The 20,528-nt window shown below is 44.8% G+C and overlaps 3 protein-coding genes across 3 annotated transcripts; 2 read left to right on the top strand and 1 right to left on the bottom strand.

Moving 5' to 3' along the window:
- Positions 1 to 457: 457 nt before the first annotated feature.
- Positions 458 to 9,616, bottom strand: Med19 (mediator complex subunit 19). The gene is made up of 5 exons (XM_028894168.2): positions 9,269 to 9,616; positions 3,459 to 3,715; positions 3,230 to 3,326; positions 2,196 to 2,290; positions 458 to 1,320 (listed from the first exon to the last, which is right to left on the bottom strand). Exons 1-5 carry the CDS (start codon positions 9,483 to 9,485, stop codon positions 1,252 to 1,254), a joined length of 735 nt encoding a protein of 244 aa, XP_028750001.1. The 5' UTR covers positions 9,486 to 9,616; the 3' UTR covers positions 458 to 1,251.
- On the top strand, positions 9,535 to 17,395 carry Tmx2 (thioredoxin related transmembrane protein 2). Its single transcript, XM_028894171.2, has 9 exons — positions 9,535 to 9,622; positions 9,748 to 10,072; positions 13,987 to 14,047; positions 14,287 to 14,400; positions 14,704 to 14,780; positions 15,801 to 15,907; positions 16,081 to 16,146; positions 16,247 to 16,376; positions 16,863 to 17,395. Exons 2-9 carry the CDS (start codon positions 9,884 to 9,886, stop codon positions 17,007 to 17,009), a joined length of 891 nt encoding a protein of 296 aa, XP_028750004.1. The 5' UTR covers positions 9,535 to 9,622; positions 9,748 to 9,883; the 3' UTR covers positions 17,010 to 17,395.
- Positions 17,396 to 18,660: 1,265 nt separating this feature from the next.
- Positions 18,661 to 20,300, top strand: Selenoh (selenoprotein H). The gene is made up of 4 exons (XM_028894173.2): positions 18,661 to 18,904; positions 18,994 to 19,139; positions 19,257 to 19,387; positions 20,119 to 20,300. The coding sequence occupies exons 1-3, from the start codon at positions 18,807 to 18,809 to the stop codon at positions 19,355 to 19,357; spliced, it is 345 nt and encodes a 114-aa protein (XP_028750006.1). The 5' UTR covers positions 18,661 to 18,806; the 3' UTR covers positions 19,358 to 19,387; positions 20,119 to 20,300.
- The last annotated feature ends 228 nt before the right edge of the window (positions 20,301 to 20,528 follow it).

Below are 20,528 nucleotides of genomic sequence, written 5' to 3'. Positions count from 1 at the left end.
GTCAAAAGGGAAGCCTCATTCTCTGGTCTGCTTTTATTCTGGCTATCAAATTAAATGCCCTGCTGGATGAGAGAAACCTTACTTTTCATAACATTTGTTCCTCTTTAGAAAGTAAAATAGGGGCTGAAGAGGTGGCTCAGTGGTTAAGAGCACTGACTGCTCTTGCAGAGGACCCATGTTCAATTCCTAGCACCCACATGGCAGCCCACAACTGTCTGTAACTCCAAGATCTGACACCCTCACACAGACAGACACGCAGGTAAAACACCAATGCACATAAGAGTAAATACTTATTTTTTTTAAAAAAGTAAAATAAAAAGCCAGGCATGGTGGTACATGCCTTTGATCCCCAGAACTTGGGAGGTAGAGGCGGTTAGGTCTCTTGAGCTTGAGGTCTTCATAGCCTGCCAGGGTTACATAGTGAGATGATGTCTAAAAAAAACACAAACCAAAAAGCTTCTTTTTCCTAAATAACCAAATCCATATTTAAACTAAAGAATAAGAATAAGGGGGTGGGGGGAGATAAGCTTGCCCAGCATATACAAAGCTTGGGTCAGTCCCAGGAAAAAAAGGGTGAGGGCATAAGAAAACAAACACCAAAACACCAGTTGTCTTTAAATATACTGGTGATTGTGGGTGTTTTATAATAGTCCCATGTTGTGTATCAACACAGGCATAAACCTTATCTGGACCAGCTTTCCTGACAGGGGCTGAAGATCATCCAGGCACTGAACATTATGGGCAAAGTATTTTGTGTCTGCTGTGGGAAAATACTAGCAAACTAGCTTTTCAACCATATTCTCTGCTCTCATTTTGATTTCCCAGCCTAAGGAAATAATGTGATGGCAAGAACCAAAATCTCTTATGTCTTAGCAGTGCCTTGTCTTAAAACTCATATACTTGTCTCTTAAAAGGTAGCCATACTAGCCAGTCTGTTAAACACATTTTTTTAAAAAGAAAAACTTAACAAATGGCGTCCTGAAGTAAAATTGCACAAGAGTATAAGGGAAAACAAACAAAAAAACCCAAAAACAGCTTCTTGTGAAAAGGGATGTCCATGAAAAAGCCAACTGGACTAAACCATAGAAAAGCATGGCATTTCTCTAAAGTATATTAGTCACAAGCACAGCAGGGGCTGGCCTGTCTAGCTGTTGGATGCCCCAAGGCAGTGCCCACGTGCCTGGAAGACAGTTTTTGTCAGCAGGTTCAATATAACAGGAAAGCCATCCTTGGCAGAGTTCAGTGATCCTGTTAGCGGAGGCTGCTGCTGCTGCTGGCCTGGGAGCTGCCCATACCTGGGTGGTCTGGACTATGTCGGTTCTGGAGGAGACAAAGAAAAAGGGAGTAAGACTATTTAGAAACTAAAAGATAGACCTGGCTGGACATGGTGCATTCCTTTAATCCCAGTACTCTGGAGAAAGACAGAAGCCAGCATCTATATAGTGAGTCCCAGGCCAGCCAAGGCAGAATCTCATTAAGACCTTGTCTCAAAACAACAAAAACCCTAAGTCAATAATACAAGATAAGCCCGCAAGCATAGACTTGGAACCTCAGTTGTTTGGGAGGCAGAGGTAGGATTGCAAATTCAAGGCCTGCCTGGGCAACTCAGTGAAACTCTGTCTCAAAAATTATCAATAAACAAGCAAAATAAAAATTTTAGGGGCTGGAGAGATGGCTCAGAGGTTATTCTTCCAGAGGTCCTGAGTTCAATTCCCAGCACCCACATGGTGGCTCACAACCATCTGTAATGAGACCTGGTGCCCTCTTCTGTGTACATAATAAATAAATAAATCTTTAAAAAAAAAAATTTTTTTTTTAAAGGAGACTGGATAGCTCAGTGGTAGGGCACTACCTCAAAGAGAAAAAGAACAAATGAACTAGCCTTGGCCAGTGTTGTAAAAGAAAAATGTTTGCCTTGGGTTTCAATCTTGGGTCCAACTTGAAGCAAAGGATTCTATTTAAGAAGGGTGAGATGGGGGCTGAAGAGATGGCTTTGGTTATGAGCATGTACTGTCTTGAAAACCCGAGTTCAGTTCCCAGCACCACAATAGGACGGTGGCTCCAGTTCCAGGGCCAAAGCCTCTTCTGGTCTCTGGGCACTGCACGTGTAGGGAAATGTATACATCAAACAGAAGAAAACAAACCAAAAAATGGTTACACTGAAAACTCAATGGGCACTATAATATCCCTCTTACCTTCTTCTTCTTTTTCTCTTTCTTCTTCCTTTTCCGTTCAGGATCCTCTTCTTTTTTCTTTTTCTTCTTTTTGTGATCTGAATCAGATGGAGTTTCTGTAGGAGATATTAAGAGCCTATAAACTGTTGAGCTTAAGATCTGCTATGAACTCTTAAGGCTACAGGAAAACCCAACATGTGGGAACTGCTTTTTTCTTTTTCTTTTTCCTTTTATTTTATTTTACAATACCATTCAGTTCTACATAACAGCCATGGGTTCCCCTGTTCTCCCCCTTCCCACCTCCTCCCCTTCCCCCAGCCTACCCCCCAATCCCACCTTCTCCAGGGCAAATCCTCCCCCAAGGGCTGCTATCAACCTGGTATACTCAGTCCAGGCAGGTCCAGTCCCCTCCTCCCAGACTGAGCCAAGCGTCCCTGCATAAGCTCCAGGTTTCAAACAGCCAACTCATGCAATGAGCACAGGACCTGGTAGCACTGCCTAGATGCCTCCCAAACAGATCAAGCCAATCAACTGTCTCACCTATTCAGAGGGCCTGATCTAGCTGGGGGCCCCTTAGCCTTTGGTTCACAGTTCATGTGTTTCCATTCGTTTGGCTATTTTTTTTTTTTTCAATAATTGAGTAAATCCGAAATTTATTATAAGCCAGTCGTCCTAGGGACCTCCATGCTATAAATATAGCCTCCATGGTTCTATGGGTTGTGGTCTGATTGTTCTTTATTTTATATCTAGAATCCACTTATGAGTGAGTACATACCATGACTGTCTTTCTGGGTTTGGGTTACCTCACTCAGGATAATTTTTTCTAGTTCCATTCATTTGCCTGCAAATTTCATGCTTTCATTGTTTTTCTCTGGGGAACTGCTTTTTTCTGCGTGTCCAGAAAGGACATGGAGCTGCTGATAGAGCAGCTATGCCAAGTCACTGCTTGCCCAAGAAATGTCAATACATGAATTTCTTCTTGGGGAAATCTGTGAGTTCAGAGGAACTAAGCAGACTCGGGCCAGTGTCTCGATCTGAACAAAAGTGCTTCTTACCTGGGGGCACAGGGTCCTGGGTCCGGCTCTGTTTGTGCTTATGCTTATTCTTCTTCTTGGGAGGCTGAATATGCATCAGACGACACTGCTCTGGCAACTGAGGGAACCAAAGGAAGGTCCAGGTGAGGAGAGACAGGAAATCCTTTCTCCCAGACTTGGACAGAAAATTACCTCCATGCCTATTAGGCCTCCCCACTTTTCTTCTTCCCTAAGAAGGGAAGGGACTCACCGGGCCAGTATGGAGGCGGAAACCAGACAGCATGGTCCCTGTGATCGGATTAAAAGAGCTACTAAGAATAGGAGGCTTCTCAATGAGGGAGCGGAGGCTGCTGTTGTCATGGGAGCCAGGGAGATCAATCATCCCTGGCAGGTCAGGCAGGAAGTTACTTAGCTTCTCCTTCACTTTCTTCCCACAGAACTTATTATAGGCCTGCTCCAGGTTGTAGTGTGTGATTAAATTGGTGCTGCCGGTCAGCTCTGTACTGCCTAGAAAACAGCAATAACCAAGTTATAGCAAAAGAAGATGATAATTTTTTTGTCACTAACCCAGAAGGGATTGAAGGGAAAAACAATTTTTAGATTTACTTTATGTGTATGTTTATTTTACCTGCAGGTATACATGTGTACCGTGTGTGTCTGATGCCTGCAGAGGTCAGAAGTGGGGATAGGTGCCCTAGAACTGGAGTTAGGATGGCTGGGAGCTGCCCAAGGAACTGAACCTGGGTCTTTTACAAGGGCAGCCCGTACTCCTAACTGTTGAGCCATCTCTCCAGCCCCATGAAGGACTATATTTTAATACTAACGAGGAATCTATTAAATAAGAACATCTAATCACTGTTCTATTGCTGTGAAGAGACATGACCATGGCAAATCTTAAAATTGTGAGAAAGCACGTAGCTGGGGGCTTGCTTACAGTTTCAGAGGCTTAACTCATCATCATGGCAGCACGGTGCTGGAGGAGTTGAGAGCTACCTACTGATCCACAGGCAGAAAGAGAGCCTAGACCTGGCATGGGCTTGTGAACCCTCAAAGCCCACCTCCAGTGACACACTTCCTTCAACAAAGCCACACCTCCTAACCCTTCTCATCTATTCAAGGAGTTCCACTCCCTGGTGACTAGACATTCAAATATATGAGCCTATTCTTATTCAAACCACCGTAATTACAGAATTCCAGCACTCAAAAGGTTTCAGATTTTGGAGCATTCCATACTTCACACTTCTGGATTTGGGATATGTAACTAGTAAAATCTATGCAAATATTCTGAAAAGTTGTAAAATTTGAGACATTTTAGATAACAGACACTAAACCTGTGATAACAGCCAGGTGTGGTGGTGCATACCTGTCTGTAAGCCAGTAATGCCAGCACTGAGGAGGCTGAGGCAAGACAGCTGCATTCCAGGCCAGCTTGGGCTATATAGTGAGATCCTGTCTCAAACACCCCCAACTCAGTAACATATAACAAACATAACATATTATACTGTGGGCTAGAGGAATGGAAAAGGAATGGAGCAGGGCAGAGATAGAAACCGAAAAAACAAAACAACCCAAAACAAAACCAGACTAACTAGAATAACTTACATGACACTGTATCAAACAGATATTGTTCTGCATTTTATAAAATGTCTCAGAAACATCTCTGCCTGGATCAGGGTAACAGAACCTTAAAGTTTAGTTACAGCTACACTAAAAGTTACTACTACAAATTGGATGCAGTGGCATGCGGGTCTTGTCAGTGGCCCTCTGCTGGCTGGCGGTGTATTTACTTATTGAGACAGTCTCTTGCTATGTAGTTCTAGCTGGCCTCAAACTTATGGCAACTTCCTGCCTTAGCCTCCTGAGAGTGCTGGTGTTACACGTGAGTGCCCCCATGCCTTGCTTTATTTATTTATTTTTTAATAGGAAGAAAGACTAATCACCACAGGAAAACAGTAGATTTTTGTGGCTGTGACTACCTTGTGACCAACATGTTTATTCTTCATGATACCAAGTATTACCTAGAAAGAACTACTCAATCAAAATACGAGCAACTAGAGTTCTAATACTAGCTGTCCTGTCTGCTGCTGTCTCCTTTTTTTATGTAATAGGATAATAACTTTGCATTTCATTATTTTCAAGGCTCATTGATTAATTTTGACAACATACAGGTAAGGTGACTTGTTTATGATCATTTACTTGGGAAAGTTCAGGTTCTGAACTGTGAGTCCTTGAGGGCAGAGATGGTGTCTTATTCACATGACTAGTTAGTGCCCAGGTTATACACTAAAATGTTTCTGAAATAAACAAGCATTTTTCTTCTGGTCTAGTTCTTCCTCCACCCGTTTCCTTCTCTAAACTGTCAAATGACTAGAAGAGTGCTGGGCAACAGTGTTGGGATACTTGGCATTACAATGCCTCTCACAACTGGCACTGCCTTCTGCTTGCCAGGGCTTCTCCTTCCAGATGGTTATGCTTAAGGTTCTGTTGAGAAGGTTCGTGGTGCTTTCATAATTTCTAAAAAAGGAGTTCAAGCTGAACTAAGTGGCGTACACCAGTAATTCCAGCATTCAGGAGGAGGAGGCAGGAAGATCAGGAGTTCTTGCTCATCCTTGGCTACATTGAGTTTTGAGGCCATCCTGGGTAACATGAGACTTCATCAAAAGGGGAAATTAAGGAAGTAAATATCAGGGGGCTCAGCAGATGACCCAGATTCCATTCCCAGCACCCACAGGGCAGCTTATAGGCAGGCATCTGTAACTCCCATTCCAGGGAATCTGACGCCCTCTCTGACCTCCACACCACCAGGCACATACGTAAGTCATATATACACATGCAGGAAAACATTCATACATATAAAATAAACGCTTAAAAAATACAGAAATATGAGTTTAACTTCTATTTGAACTGTTAGGGCGGGTTGGAGAGATGGCTCAGTGGTTAAGAGCACCGACTGCTCTTCCAGAGGTCCTGAGTTCAATTCACAGCAACCACATGGTGGCTCACAACCATCTGTAATGAGATCTGGTGCCCTCTTCTGTATACATAATAAATAAATAAATTAAAAAAAAAGATTAAAAAAAAAACTGTTAGGTCTTTGAAAATGATTTATAAACTTTCAGAAGCTATGATTCCTGAAAATAAATCTTGAAATGTGAACTCCATGCAGATTCATTTTTTTCCTTCTTGAAATTCTAAATCCTGTTCACATCACTATGGCCTCTTTATTCCAATTATTGGAACTCACATTCTGTAACTGTAGAAAACAATACTTCTTAATTAAAACAAAACAAAATAAAAACAGTGATCGAGTGCTTATGTAGCAATGTCGAAGGCCTTGAGTGTGATTCTCAGTCCTGGGGGGTGGGGTGGGGAAGCAAAGAAACTGCTACTTAAATTCCCATAGTTCAAGCCACTCAAGCCACCCGGTGGCAGTGCATGCTTAATTTTTATTTCAGCACTCAGCAGGCAGACGCAGGCAAATCTCTGAATTCGAGGCCAGTCTGGTCTACAAAATGAGTTCCAGCACAGCCAGAGCTACAGAAAAACCCTGTCTTGAAAACTAAACAAAAAATCATGATACTTGTGCCTAATACTTTTTCTAAATTGTCTTTTTTTTAGATTTACCTTATTTTGTATGTATGAGTGCTTTTCCTGCATGTACGTATGTTTGCCACATGTGTACATGATAGATGTCTATAGAAGTGGTGAGCCCCGAGTGGGGGCTAGGAATCAAGTCCCAGTGCTCTGCCAGAGCAAGTCCTTTTAACCACTGAGCCAACTCTTTAGCCATGGAACCTAATACTTTTTAAAAATGATTTATTAAAAAAAAATTTTTGAGACAGAGTCTCTCTGTGGTTTGTCAAGTATGGGGATTGAATATAGGACTTCGTGCTACATCCCCAGGCTTCCTCCTATTCATATTTTTATTCTAACTTAGCTTTGGAGCCTAATCGACCACTACTCATCCATGGAAAATTTCTCTCTTTTTCTCTTCTTTCTTTTTTTAGGTTTTTGAAGACAAGGTTTCTCAGCTGTTAAGCTCTGGCTGTCCTGGAACTCAATCTGTAGACCAGGCTGGCCTCGAACTCACCATCTGTCTGTCTCTGCCTCCCAAGTACTGGGATTAGAGGCGTGCACCGCCTCCGCCCAGCTGACATCTTGTTCTCGATGTCATTTTGGCTAACAACAAATTCTGAAAACCATCAGGTTGCTCTTAACATTTTTCCTAAGATGTGTGAAGGATGACTACAAAGTAGTAAGACTGACACTAACGAAAACACAAGCACAAGCCTCAAACCACGATCTCCACTTCTCACACCAGCCCTCCCTCCATTCCTACATACCCAGCATCTGCCTCAAACAGAAATTTAGTATTTGTCAACTGATTCATGTTGATTAACTGATAAAGAGGTACAATTAGAACAGGTAATGCGGGGCTGGAGAGATGGCTCAGGCTGTTCTTCCAGAGGTCCTGAGTTCAATTCCCAGCAACCACATGGTGGCTCCCAACCATCTGTAATGAGATATGGCCTCTTCTGGCCTGCAGACACATGTAGTCAGAACACTGTATACATAATAAATAAATCTTAAGAAGAAAAAAAAAAGAACAGGTAAAAGATAAACCAGGGCATTGTGGCACACACGTGGAGGCAGAGGCAGGTGGAGTTCAAGGCCAGTCAGATCTACAGAGAATTCCAGGCAAGCCAAAGCTATATAGTGAGACCTTGTCTCAAAACAAACAAACAAACAATAACAACTAAAATAAAGAAAACTGCTGGAAGACACCTATCACTAAAGCATAGCCAATCTATGCTTCAGTTTCTCAATTATAAAATACAATATCTAAGAGGGCTACAATAATTGTTACACACTGATGTGAATGTCAAACTATTTTGCTAATAGTTATTGAAATGAACTAAGGACTTTTCCTTTTGAAGCAGGACCTCATGTCACCTAGGCTGGGCTTGAACTCTGGATCCTCCTGCTTGCACCTCCTGAGTGCTGGTGTATAGTACCACAAGTCCCTAAGACTTAACATGTCCAGAACACTTCTTGATTTTCAGCCTGTCAACCTTTTTCTTTCCACAACTTCCTACTCTCAGACTACCATAGCCTCTGTACAAGACCCAATTCCTCTCTCCTTTTATATTTAGTTCTTTATTTCTGTAGGCTCTGCTTCTAACATGTATCCTGTATCCATTTACTTCTTTACTGCTAAGATTTGGTCCAAACCATTATCTCTTTCCTGAACACTGACTGGTAACTTCTGATTATCCCATTTTCATTCATTCTGCTGAATATCTGAAAGTCAATAAATTAGATCATATTGCACCCATGTTGAAATGGCTTCAATTTGAAATTTACACACCCTATATTGCCTTATAAAGGCCTTTGCCTATCTCCCATCACTACTGGATTTGTTCGTTTTACTCGAGTCCAATCTGTCTTCTGGCCCTCAGATATTCCAAGCTTTTCCCCCAAACAGACTCCTAATCAAGTTTCTTGTATCTAGAAGTATCTGTTCTCTGTCCACGGGTGGCTTTGTTTACTCTTGAATGCTACCTACTCAGAGAACATTCTGTGAAAACACCGCCTCAAGCATGGCAGGCAGGAGTCCCACCACTGAGCCACATGCCCCCAATTTCCAAATAATGGTATGAATGACAGAGTTGGTTCAATTTTAGTATTTTCTTGAAACATGTTAACCTTCGAGTCCCTGACAAGGATGGCAACTTGCTATATACCTGACAGACTTTAAAACCTTAAAGTCTCCAGAAATGTTAAATCAGGTTTCCCGGGTTCCAAACAATGGCTCACGTTTTTTATAGAGTCACAAACGGCTGTCAAAGAACACAATCACAGAACTTCTCGCCAGAAGTAGCCCCGGATATTCACGCCCACCCCAAAAAACACCCCAAGAAATCAAGCTATCTCTTAGGGTTATGACTCGCCAAAAAGCTTCTGAGTGTTGAGCTGCCCAGTGGCCACGCGTCGCCCGTGACCTCACACCTCGCAGAGCAGGCTGATGGCCACACCCGTCACCTAAGCCCCACTACTCACCCGGCAATTCCCGCATAAGGTAGAAGGGCCCGCTTCCAGCAGCCGACTTGTCTGCGCCCGCGGGGGCCGAGGTCGCCGTCGGGGGCGGGGCCGTGCCCGGACCCCCTCCCGGAGGGGGTGGAGGTGGCGGCGGCGGCTTTCCCGGCCCGAAGCCTAGGGAGCTTGGGGGCGGCGGGGGGTCAGCTTGAGCCCCAAACAGCGCCGTGAAATTCTCCATTGCACTCTGGGCTCCTGCGTTACCCGGGATCTGGCGTTAATGACTTTCATTGGACAGTTACTTTCACAGAGCACCACCCCCGGCCTCTTAAGACCTTCCCGTCATTGGATGCGTTAGGCCCCGCCTACCATCTTCCGGTAACTACTTCCGTCGCTGTTCGGGAAGCAGTTCGCAGTCTTCTAGCCAATAAAATGACTCAGGTAGAAAAGCGACAACTACCTCAACCAACAGACTCCCTAACCCATTTTCTGATCTCTCATAGCACCCAATAAGAGATCTACATCCGGGTCCGGAGGCGTTGCAGCTGATATTTGGCCCAATAGAAGCCTCGCTGGTGGGGGGCGGCGGAGGGAAGAGCTGGGGGCGGGACGGAGCCTGCGAGAGAACCGGCAGGAAAGATGGCTGTCCTCGCGCCTCTGATTGCTCTGGTGTACTCGGTGCCGCGGCTTTCTCGATGGCTGGCCCGACCTTATTGCCTTCTGTCTGCCCTGCTCTCCGCTGCTTTCCTCCTCGTGAGGAAACTGCCGCCGATTTGCAACGGTCTCCCCACGCAGCGCGAAGATGGTAACCCGTGTGACTTTGACTGGGTGAGCGCCCCCCTGCCTCAGTAGCTCTCGACCTTGACCATCTCTGCCCCTGCAGCTGCATATGAAAGTGTAGGGGTAGATTTCGGGATGTAACCATTCTACAGACTTAGTGGAGACCCTAGGCCGTTACTATTCTTTTTTTTTTTTTTTTTTTTTTTTTCCGAGACAGGGTTTCTCTGTGTAGCTTTGCGCCTTTCCTGGAACTCTCTTTGGAGACCAGGCTGGCCTCGAACTCACAGAGATCCGCCTGCCTCTGCCTCCCGAGTGCTGGGCCGTTACTATTCTTAACCCCTTTGTTTAAGATGGAGAAATATTCCAGGGTTTTCTTCACACATGAACAGTCTTCTACAGTGATGCCAAGCTTCCTGGGGCGCTGGTGAGGAAGACGGGCCGGTAGTAGAAATACCATTTCTATTTATTTATCTATCTATCTATCTATCTATCTATCTATCTATCTATCTATCTAGTAGAAATACCATTTCTATTTATTTATTCATTCATCTATCCGTCTGTCTATCCATCTAGCACACTGATCTCAGTGTAGGTAGGCGACTTTTCCAAGGTCACACAGCTTTCAGAAACTGCTGTCTAACCTTGTTTAATTCTCTGATAGGCCGGTCGACTTTGGTCGCTAATTCAACAAAATGACTTAGGTGGAAAAGTAACCGTATGACTACCCTGGCCACCATAACTTCACACACTATCATCCTCAGGGGGTAATAGAAAAACGGGGAAGATTACAAAAACACGAGTCGAGGGGAGCCCCTCACCATCTGAGAAGCAATAATTTCAGAACAATTAACATTCACTGTGAAGGTTGTGGGCATAGAGCTAATATTCCTTTACTATACAAATGTTTATGTTAAAATAGCAGTGACCCAGACTTAAGGCCTGAAGGTATTACTATAACCTTGGGTAGAGCTCGTTTCTTTCCTCGGACATTTCTGGGACTCTCAAACAAGATTACTAACTTTGTTTGCATTAAAGATACCATACCTTGGGGTTGGGGATTTAGCACAGTGGTAGAACGCTTGCCTAGCAAGCACAAGGCCCTGGGTTCGGTCCTCAGCCCTGAAATTTAAAAAAAGAAAAAAGATACCATACCTTTTCCAGGCTTTGTGTAGTACCCCTTCAGCCCCAGCACTCTGGAGACAGAGGCAGGTGGATCTCTGTGAGATTGAAGTAGACCCTCCTGGTCTATATAACACATTCCAGGTCAGTCAAGACTACATAGAGAGACCCTATCTCAAAACGACACCACGCCAAAGACCCTACTTTCCTCCATTCCTGTGCTCTAGAGTCGTACCTTATAAGTTGTAACACTGCCAGGTGCCTCTTAAGAATTGCTCTATGGGGGATCGAGAGATGGCTCAGAGGTTGGGAGCACTGGCTGCTCTTCTAGAGGTCCTGAGTTCAGTTCCCAGCAACCACATGGTGGCTCACAACCATCTATTATGAGATCTGGTGCCCTCTTCAGGCATGCAGGCATACATGCAGGCAGAACACTGTGTACATAATAAATATATAAATTAAAAAAAAAAAAAAAAAAAGAATCACCCATGAAGCTGGATTGTGGTGGCACACTCCTTTAATCCCAGCACTTGGGAGGCAGAGGCAGGCAGATCTCTGAGTTTGATGCCAGCCTGGTCTACATAGCCAGTACCAGGACAGCCAGGGATACACAGTGAAACCCTGTCTCAAAAAACCCAAGGGAAAAAAGAAAAGAATCGCCTTATGATTTCATCTAGGCTTCTTAGCTGCCCTTTGAAGATAACTTCAAATCCCACCAGTATGTTATAGATGACTATGGTGAAGAAAATGAAGTGCCCACGCCCTTGAGTCTTTCTGAACTCCTCTTTCTCCCTTAACCTACATACTTACAAGCCTATACTAAAATAGCTTAGGGCTAGAAAGATGGCCTAGTGGTTAAGAACACATACTGTCATGCCAGGCAGTGGTGGCGAATGCCCTTTAATCCCAGCATTTGGGAGGCAGAGCAGGTGGATCTTTGTGAGCTTGAGGCCAGCCTGGTCTACAGAGTGAGTTACGGACAGCCAGGACTACACAGAGAAACCCTGTCCCAAAAAACACAAACCAAACAAACCCCAAATACTCTTCTTTTTTTTTTTTTTTTTTGTTTGTTTTTTTGAGACAAGATTTCTCTGTGTAGCTTTGCGCCTTTCCTGGAACTCACTCTGTAGCCCAGGCTGGCCTCGAACTCACAGAGAACTGCCTGCCTCTGCCTTCCGAGTGCTGGGATTAAAGGCGTCCACCACCACCACCACCACCACCACCACCACCACCACCACCACCACCGCCTGGCCCAAATACTCTTCTGATAATCCAAATTTGATTCCCAGTACCCACATCAGGAGGCTCATGGCTGCCTGTAACTCCAGCCTTAGAGGTGTTTTTTAGGCACCTGCAATCAATTGCACATATCCGAACACATGCATGTGATAAAAATAATAAAAGTGAATATTGAAATAGTTTTAAGAAGACCTCAACTCTGGGGGCTGGAGAGATGGCTCAGTAGTTAAGAGCACTGGCTGCTCTTCTAGAGGACTTGGGTAAGGTTCCTCACACCCACATGGTGGGTCACAACTATCCATAATTCTAGTTCCAGCATTGACCTCTAGTCTCTGCAAGCAGTAGACACATAGTAGTACACTTAAATATATTCAGGCAAACCACTAATACACATAAATTAAAATAATTCGTTAAAAACAAACACATATGGGGCTGGAGAGATGGCTTAGCAGTTAAGAGCACAGACTGCTCTTCTAGAGGACCCACGTTCAATTCCTAGTACCCACATGGCAGCTGACAACTATCTGTAAGTCCAGGATCCAACACCCTCACACAGAATATATATAGGCAAAACAATATTTAAAACTCTTTAGATTGGCCAACTGTGAAACTCCTTTAATGAAACTATGAGTACCAATTTGACCTGAAAGGGCTCCTAAAAGATTAGGGGAGCTCCTCAGGCCGTGCCAGCAACAGTGGAGCTGTGCCTATAGCCCTTGCTGGCCTGGAACTTGTTATGTAGACCAAGATAGGTTTGGGCTTTTGGCATTTCTCCTGCCTCTACCCTCCAGAATGCTGGGTTCACAAGTGTGCACTACTAATGTGGACTTACATTTGGGTATCCTGAAGATGCAAAACAATAAAAATTTGAGGCTCACTGAAAAGAAATTGTAGTATACTACTACTAATAGTAATTGTTAAGAAGTGCAGCATGGTGGTACACATGTGTAGTAATATCAGCATTTAGGAGGTGGAGGCAGGATCACAAGTTTAAAGCAACATAGGGACTTGGGTGCCATCTTGACCTGCAAAACATTCTCTAAAAAAAATAAAGACAAAACATTGTAGCCTAAGCTATGCAGCAAGATCTTTCTCAAAACCAAATGACAAGAAAGTGCCCAGCACTAGAGAGGCTGAGGTGGGAGGAGCTTCAGTGAGTTTGAAACTTGCCTGGACTACACAGTGAGAGAGAAGGAAAGTTATCCTCTGCCTTCCACATGTGTGCTGGGCCCATGCATGGGAGTACACACATGACACCAATAAATGTAGTTAAAGAAAACTAGTGGGACATGGTGATGTACCACTGTAATCCTGAGGCTGAGGCAGGAGAATTGCCTGGGCAGGATAGTGAGAGCAAGTCTCAAGGATAGAAGGAGGGAGAGAGGAAAAATAAAGAAGAGAAAACCCAAAGGTCAGGGATTTGCTGAAAGATACCATTCTGGTGCCAAGGGTAGACTCTAACTTAGCTCTTTTGACTTGTTGGTCCCACTACACCTTAGCCAGATCCAGTTACTTCTTTAACCCAAGCTGGATCTCCTGTTTTGCATTTCATATTTTGCCCTCATCCCATCAGCCTCATTCAGCTGTCACTGGCTCTCTTCCAGAGAGAAGTGGAGATCCTGATGTTCCTCAGTGCCATTGTGATGATGAAGAACCGCAGATCCAGTAAGCTTCCCTGCTTTGCACTGATTGGGGGTTAGGACGCATGCCCTCAGAAGCTCCTTTTTCATGTTATTGGAGGAGTGTTATTTAATGAACTAGTTCCACATTTCATGCCAGGGGCTAGTTTGACCTTCAACTTCTGTATCCTCTCCCTCCTGTTCCCATTTCAAAGTACCCCAGGAAGAGGGACAAAAGAGTGGGAGCCCTCAGCCCAGCCTGACTGTGGTATCTCTGTGTTCCAGTCACTGTGGAGCAACACGTAGGCAACATCTTCATGTTCAGTAAGGTGGCCAACGCAATTCTTTTCTTCCGCCTGGATATTCGAATGGGTCTACTGTACCTCACCCTCTGCATAGGTGAGAAAATGGCTTTTATTACGTTATGGTTCTATAGTTAATTATTTGAAACAGTAAAGTTCTTTGATAAAGGCTTGATTTTTGAGGACCAGATTCCAATCCTTATCTTACACCTAGTGAGTTATATTTGTAGCTCTTAATTATGTGCAGGTGGTGAGTATTTACTTAGTATTTTAAGAGGAATATGTGTTGGCGATCTATGTACACATGTATATTCTTTGATGTCTGAAATTCCTGAGTGGGTTTGCAGAAACTCTGTAAAAGCCCCTGTATATATCTCTGACATCTTTTCTCTGTGTTCAGTGTTCCTGATGACCTGCAAGCCCCCCCTGTACATGGGTCCTGAGTACATCAAGTACTTCAATGATAAAACCATTGACGTGAGTATTCTACTTTCTGTTTCTTGTTTCTTGGTTCCTGCTTTGTGGTTTTGTGCTCTTTATTCATAAAGATGGGGCCTCAGGATGGAAATCATCACTGGGGTTGGTGATACATAATTGTTTTCCTGGTACCTGGGGTAGGATTGCTGCAAGAATGGTTTTTTGTTTGTTTGTTTGTTTATTTGTTTTGTTTTCCTGTTTTATTGTTTGTTTGTTCATTTTTGTTTTTCAAGACGAGATTTCTCTGTGTAGTCGTGACTGTCCTGGAACTCCCTCCATAGACCAGGCTGGCCTTGAACGAAGAGATCCACCTGCCTCTGCGTCCCAGATGCTGGCATTAAAGGTGTATGCCACCCCACCCCCAGCAGATTGCTGCAAGTTTGAGGCCAGTGTAGGCCACATAGTGAGTTCCAGGACAGCCTCAGGTACACAGTAAGATTGTCTCAAAAGAAAGGCTGGTAGACTGGTGAGATGGCTCATCAGGTAAGGACATCTGCCACACGAGCCCTGACCACCTAACTTGGTCCCTGGAGCCCACGTACAGGTAGAAGGAGAGATCCCACTCCACAGAGTTGTCCTCTGTCCTCCATATGTGCACCATGGCACATAGACATACGCAATAATAATAAATAAGATATATATATATACTTAAAACAAAAACAAAAATGTTCAGTGGGTAAGAAAGACGGTCCTTGCTGCCAAACCTCAGTCTTCAGTCTGGAAAGAGAAAACTGACTCTAAGTGGGCAGTGCACATGTCTCTATACCCACACGATAAATACCATTAAGTTTTTTTAGGTTATTAAAAAAATTGGTCATTTTGCTTATGGTAGACTGCTTGCCTCACGTGTGTGAGGCACTAGATTCAATCTTCGGTACCAACAAACAAACCTGAAAAGGTTGTCAGGGTACTGGTTGATTATGCAGAAGGGGAAGTTGAGGCTAAGGAGTTAGTCACAGGTCTGAATCTTCTCAGATGCCCAGCTGTTTCAGCCTATTCTCTCTTCCCTTTGTGTGGTAGGAAGAACTGGAGCGGGACAAGAGGGTCACTTGGATTGTGGAGTTCTTTGCCAATTGGTCTAATGATTGTCAGTCATTTGCTCCCATCTATGCTGACCTGTCCCTCAAGTGAGTATGCAGAGTGAAGCATGTCAAAAATGGAAATTCTGTGGCTTCCTTCCTTTGGCCTAATTTTGCACATCCAAAGTTGTTTCTCCCTTTCTTACCTAGGTATCTCTATTTCTAGTTCCCTTGATCCATTCCTGTATTTTTCAATATGTTAAATAATATATTTTTTGCAGGTACAACTGTACAGGGCTAAATTTCGGGAAGGTAGATGTTGGACGCTATACTGATGTTAGCACACGGTATGTAGATGCCTGGGCAGAGGGTCTGAGCTGAGAATTACTTAGAGTGATGTAAGTGATGGATACAGCTGCATGTACAAAGTCCTCTCTGGGCCTATAGGTACAAAGTGAGCACGTCACCCCTCACCAAACAACTCCCTACCCTGATCCTGTTCCAAGGTGGCAAGGAGGTAATTCGGCGGCCACAGATTGACAAGAAAGGACGAGCCGTCTCTTGGACCTTTTCTGAGGTACATAAAAAAAATGGGCAATGGTTTGGAGAAGTATATACAACAGTGAATGGGCTTTGTACTTAATCTGGGTTTAATTCTGAATTCTGCCACTTGCCCACTGTTTTTAAGGGTGTAGATTAGTTACTGGATGTCACCTAGTAAGTCACTCAGCAGATTGGTTATATGCCTGCTGCTAATACTGAGGAAAATCATAAATAAGACCTGGTCTATGAGGTGCCTGTAGTTTGTATGCAATTAGGTTCCTCATCAGTAAATCTGAGGTAGTAACACATGACTCATAGGACTGCTTTACAGTTGCATGGAGGTACAATTCTTGGTACAGAAATTGACCTCTAATAGAAAAGAAAAATTAGGTTAGGACAGACTTCTGCCCTCTGATTCCTCTGGTTTCTAGACTGTGCTTAGTTAAATACATCTACTCTCAAGCTCTGGACTTTACCTTCCCACCTAGTGCCTGATGTGTTTGTTCATCTCTTTGCATAGGAGAATGTGATTCGAGAGTTCAATTTGAATGAACTCTACCAACGAGCCAAGAAGCTGTCAAAGGGTGGAGACAGTGTGTCGGAAGAGAGTCCTGTGGCCCCTGCTCCCTCTGCTGTGCCGGATGGGGAAAACAAGAAGGACAAATAGGGTCCTGCATTGTTCTTGCTTCTGTCAGTTCCTGGCACCTTTGAGGCCCAATTCCAGCTGTAACCACAATCCTTGCCTGAGGCTGTGGCCATTTGTTTTCTCCTGTTGGGCTGTGCCTGGGTTGGGGCAGGGAGCCTGCTTCTGGGTTTTAAAGAAGCATCTAACGAACTATGAAGCATTCTATGGAAAGGCTGTTATGCCTCGGCCAAGTGTTTCTGGAAGGGAGTGATCTCATAGACAGAGGTAGAAATGGTTTCCCTCCAAGGTTGGGTCAGCGTGTAAACTGCTATTCAACGCTTGGATATCACCAGTCTGTGGTTTCATTATTCCTCCTAGTGAGCCTGCAAAGCATAAACTAAATTAAACTCTAATATTAGATGTCAGAATATAACGCACTAAGAAATTTTCCTCAAGAACCCTTTCTTCTTAGGCCTTTCTGGCTTGATCTGTGGCATTCATTAAGATACTTAAGCTTATGGGTGGGGGCAGTGGCTCACGCCTTTAATCCCAGCACTGGTACCAGAGCCAGGCAGATCTCTGTGAGTTCGAGGCCAACCTGGTCTACAGAGAGAGATCCAGGACAGGCACCAAAGCTACACAGAGAAACCCTGTCTCGGGAGAAAAAAAAAAAAGATAGTTAAGCTTAAAGGATTGGAGAAATGATTCAGTGGTTAAGCACTCACTGGCTATTTTTCTAGAGGACTCCGTGGGGAGGGGCTGAACTGTCTGCAACGCTAGTCCCAGGGACTCCATCTGATCATCTCTTGGACTTGGCTGGCACTGTATGCATGTAGTGCACAAATATACATGAAGGCAAAACACCCAAAAGGGGTTTATGTGTTGTAATTTAATCTTTAAATGTCACTGATCCCAACGAAAAGCCTTCAACTAGAATTTTCGTCTTTGGAAATAGAACTGAATGATCCCCCTGAGGAGGAAGGGGCAATGTAAACTTAAGAGGTTCTTTTGTGTGGGATGGGAAGAAGAAAGCCCCAAGTCTGGACAGCTGTTTTCTCGGCCACACAGCTTTCCCTAATAAAGGGATTCTTATTTTGATTGCCTCGGTGTTTCTCCTTTATTAGCAAGTGAGCAGCTGCAAAGGAACTGCCCATTTTTTGTTGTTCGTTTTTGTTTTTTAAATCTAAGATTGAATATTGAACTCAGGGACTCTCTATAAGCCAAACACACCTCTAGACCCTAATTAATTTTTAAGCTTGTGGGTGAGGGTCTTGCTTGGTTAGAGAGATTAACCTCTAAATCTCGATCCTCTTGATTCACCTAAATACCTGAGACTAAAGGCGCCAGCTACAGCGCCGAGATTATAAATGGGCTTGGGTTCAAAGCCCACTTAACATCAAAGGCCATACCTTTTGGTTTCTCACTTGAGGACGTGGCTCTCCAAGTTCTGTCCGAGTTAGTTAGTTTCTGTAGTCTGTGTACAAGCGGCACGGAAATGCAGTGTTAAACTTCACTTGGAACTGGTCTACAGATCTCAGGATAGGAGGTTTAGGTACAGAAAGCCCCTAACCGAAAAAGGCGCCAAGTGTGTGTGTTTTTTTTTTCTGATTCTCGCGTGAATGTCCCCTTGGCCGCGCAGGGTGGTTTGATCCGGTCTTCCGCACCGCCCCCACCTCCCTTCTGATAGGCAGCCTGATTGTGCTTGAAGGGCCCGCCTTTACATCACGTGGTTGCCGCCAGCCGCGCTTTCCTTTGCGGGGTGGTTTGGACTTGGCAACTGCAGTTCTGGGTTGCGGGTTTGTCTCCCTGGGGTTGTCTCGGCCACCGGAGGTCCGTACCATGGCCCCCGTCGGAAGAAAGCGGAAGGCTGCGCCGGCAGATACAGTAGACAAGCGCGAGAAACTGGCGGAAGGCCCGGCGGTGGTCATCGAGCATTGGTGAGGGGTGGGAAGTCGCGGGGGGCAGGGAAGCGTAGGCCCTGGCTGCTGGGACCCGAGGCCCCGTCTGCAACTCCTTGTGTCCGCAGCACGAGCTGACGCGTGTACGGGCGCCATGCGGCTGCCCTGAGCCAGGCTCTGCAGCTGGAGGCCCCAGAGCTGCCTGTGCAGGTGAACCCATCCAAGCCGCGGAGGGGCAGCTTCGAGGTGACGCTGCTGCGCCCGGACAACAGCCGTGAGTGGAGGCCGCGATGGGGGTAGGGGCGAGAAAGGAAACCTGGCCACCTGATGATTGAGGGGATGGGTAGTAGTGAGTGCCACCATAATTTATCTTTATCCGATCCTTTCCCAGGTGCCGAACTCTGGACTGGTATTAAGAAGGGCCCGCCACGAAAGCTCAAATTTCCTGAGCCTCAAGATGTGGTTAAAGAATTGAAGAAGTACCTTTCATAAGGACGTTGGACAGGGAGTCCCCATGCTGAGGTTTGCATCATGACACAGGGATGCACACTGGGGTAGACAGAGAGAAGCCGTTACACGTACCTCACGCGGGATTTATTTATTTTTGGTTTCTCGAGACAGGGTTTCTCTGTGTAGCTTTGCGCCTTTCCTGGGACTCACTTGGTAGTCCAGGCTGGCCTCGAACTCAGAGATCCACCTGGCTCTGCCTCCCGAGTGCTGGGATTAAAGGCGTGCGCCACCACCGCTAGGTGGTGTCACGAGGGATTTAAAAAGAGGGGCAAAACTGTAGAATTCCTGCTGGTAACACCCACCCCACCCCCGCCTCCCCCAAAAAAAGTCTTGCCCTACAGGTATGGGCAAGTTTTGCATTTGTTTACTATTTCAGTTCCCATCTCTGGTGACTATTTTAATTCCATGAGTCTGTTGCAAATCTTCCTGGTTCAAGAGTGTGACATTTCTGTAGTAAGGTTTTTCTCCCTGGTAGTGACAGAATCTTTGTTGTTACTTTACTTGCACTTTGCTGGTTTTTGCTGGTAGTCTGTGTGATGAGGTATCATTACACCCCACCCCACCCCCATTATTGGTTACATGGATTTGATTTTGTCCCTAGTGCTTTACACAGTGCTTTGGCATGTTTTCTGCACTTGCATATTGAGCGAGTGCTAACCATAGGTGGGCGGGCATGTTTGTGTCTCTCCTGGTCCTTGGGATTGCCTGGAACCTGACTCAGACGTTCCCTTCTCTATTTGCAGCTTTCATTCCCTGGAGATGTTGAAGCATTTATGATAGTGCATGGCCAAACTTCAGCTGTGTACCTGAAGCCATAGTTTCTTCCTCACCAGAAATGATGGTTCAGTGGTGAGGCAAGCCCTCCAGCAAGGCACTGTAAGAGTGTTTGGATTGGTTTAATAAAAGTTAAAGTATCTGAGAATAAGGGTCAAGTTTAAGTTTTTTCTTAAAGAATGGTCACAACCAGCCTTGTGGGGTTGTTGGTCTTTGTATATTTCACAGTGCAAAGTAACTTCTGTGTGGAAATTGTCGAGTAAAACATGTGAAACACAAAAAACATGGATGTTGCTGGGTTTGGTGGTATATTCCTGCAATCTTAGCACTTGGGAGGCTGACTGGAAGTTTGGGAATCCATAGCCAAACTGGTCTCTAT

The sequence above is a fragment of the Peromyscus leucopus genome, chromosome 4, assembly GCF_004664715.2.
Source record: "Peromyscus leucopus breed LL Stock chromosome 4, UCI_PerLeu_2.1, whole genome shotgun sequence".
NCBI lineage: Eukaryota > Metazoa > Chordata > Mammalia > Rodentia > Cricetidae > Peromyscus > Peromyscus leucopus.
The sequence above is the reverse complement of the archived record's forward strand: the minus strand, read 5'-3'. Positions and strand labels throughout refer to the sequence as shown.

Excerpts from the sequence above, each read along its gene's own strand:
- Tmx2 (XM_028894171.2), top strand. The coding sequence starts at position 9,884 with ATGGCTGTCCTCGCGCCTCTGATTGCTCTGGTGTACTCGGTGCCGCGG. Across the intron at positions 14,401-14,703 it reads GTACCTCACCCTCTGCATAG|TGTTCCTGATGACCTGCAAG; the intron begins GTGAGAAAATGG and ends CTCTGTGTTCAG. Across the intron at positions 16,147-16,246 it reads TATACTGATGTTAGCACACG|GTACAAAGTGAGCACGTCAC; the intron begins GTATGTAGATGC and ends CTGGGCCTATAG.
- Med19 (XM_028894168.2), bottom strand. The coding sequence starts at position 9,485 with ATGGAGAATTTCACGGCGCTGTTTGGGGCTCAAGCTGACCCCCCGCCG. Across the intron at positions 3,716-9,268 it reads CCTTATGCGGGAATTGCCGG|GCAGTACAGAGCTGACCGGC; the intron begins GTGAGTAGTGGG and ends GCTGTTTTCTAG. Across the intron at positions 1,321-2,195 it reads AAGAGAAAAAGAAGAAGAAG|AACCGACATAGTCCAGACCA; the intron begins GTAAGAGGGATA and ends TGTCTCCTCCAG.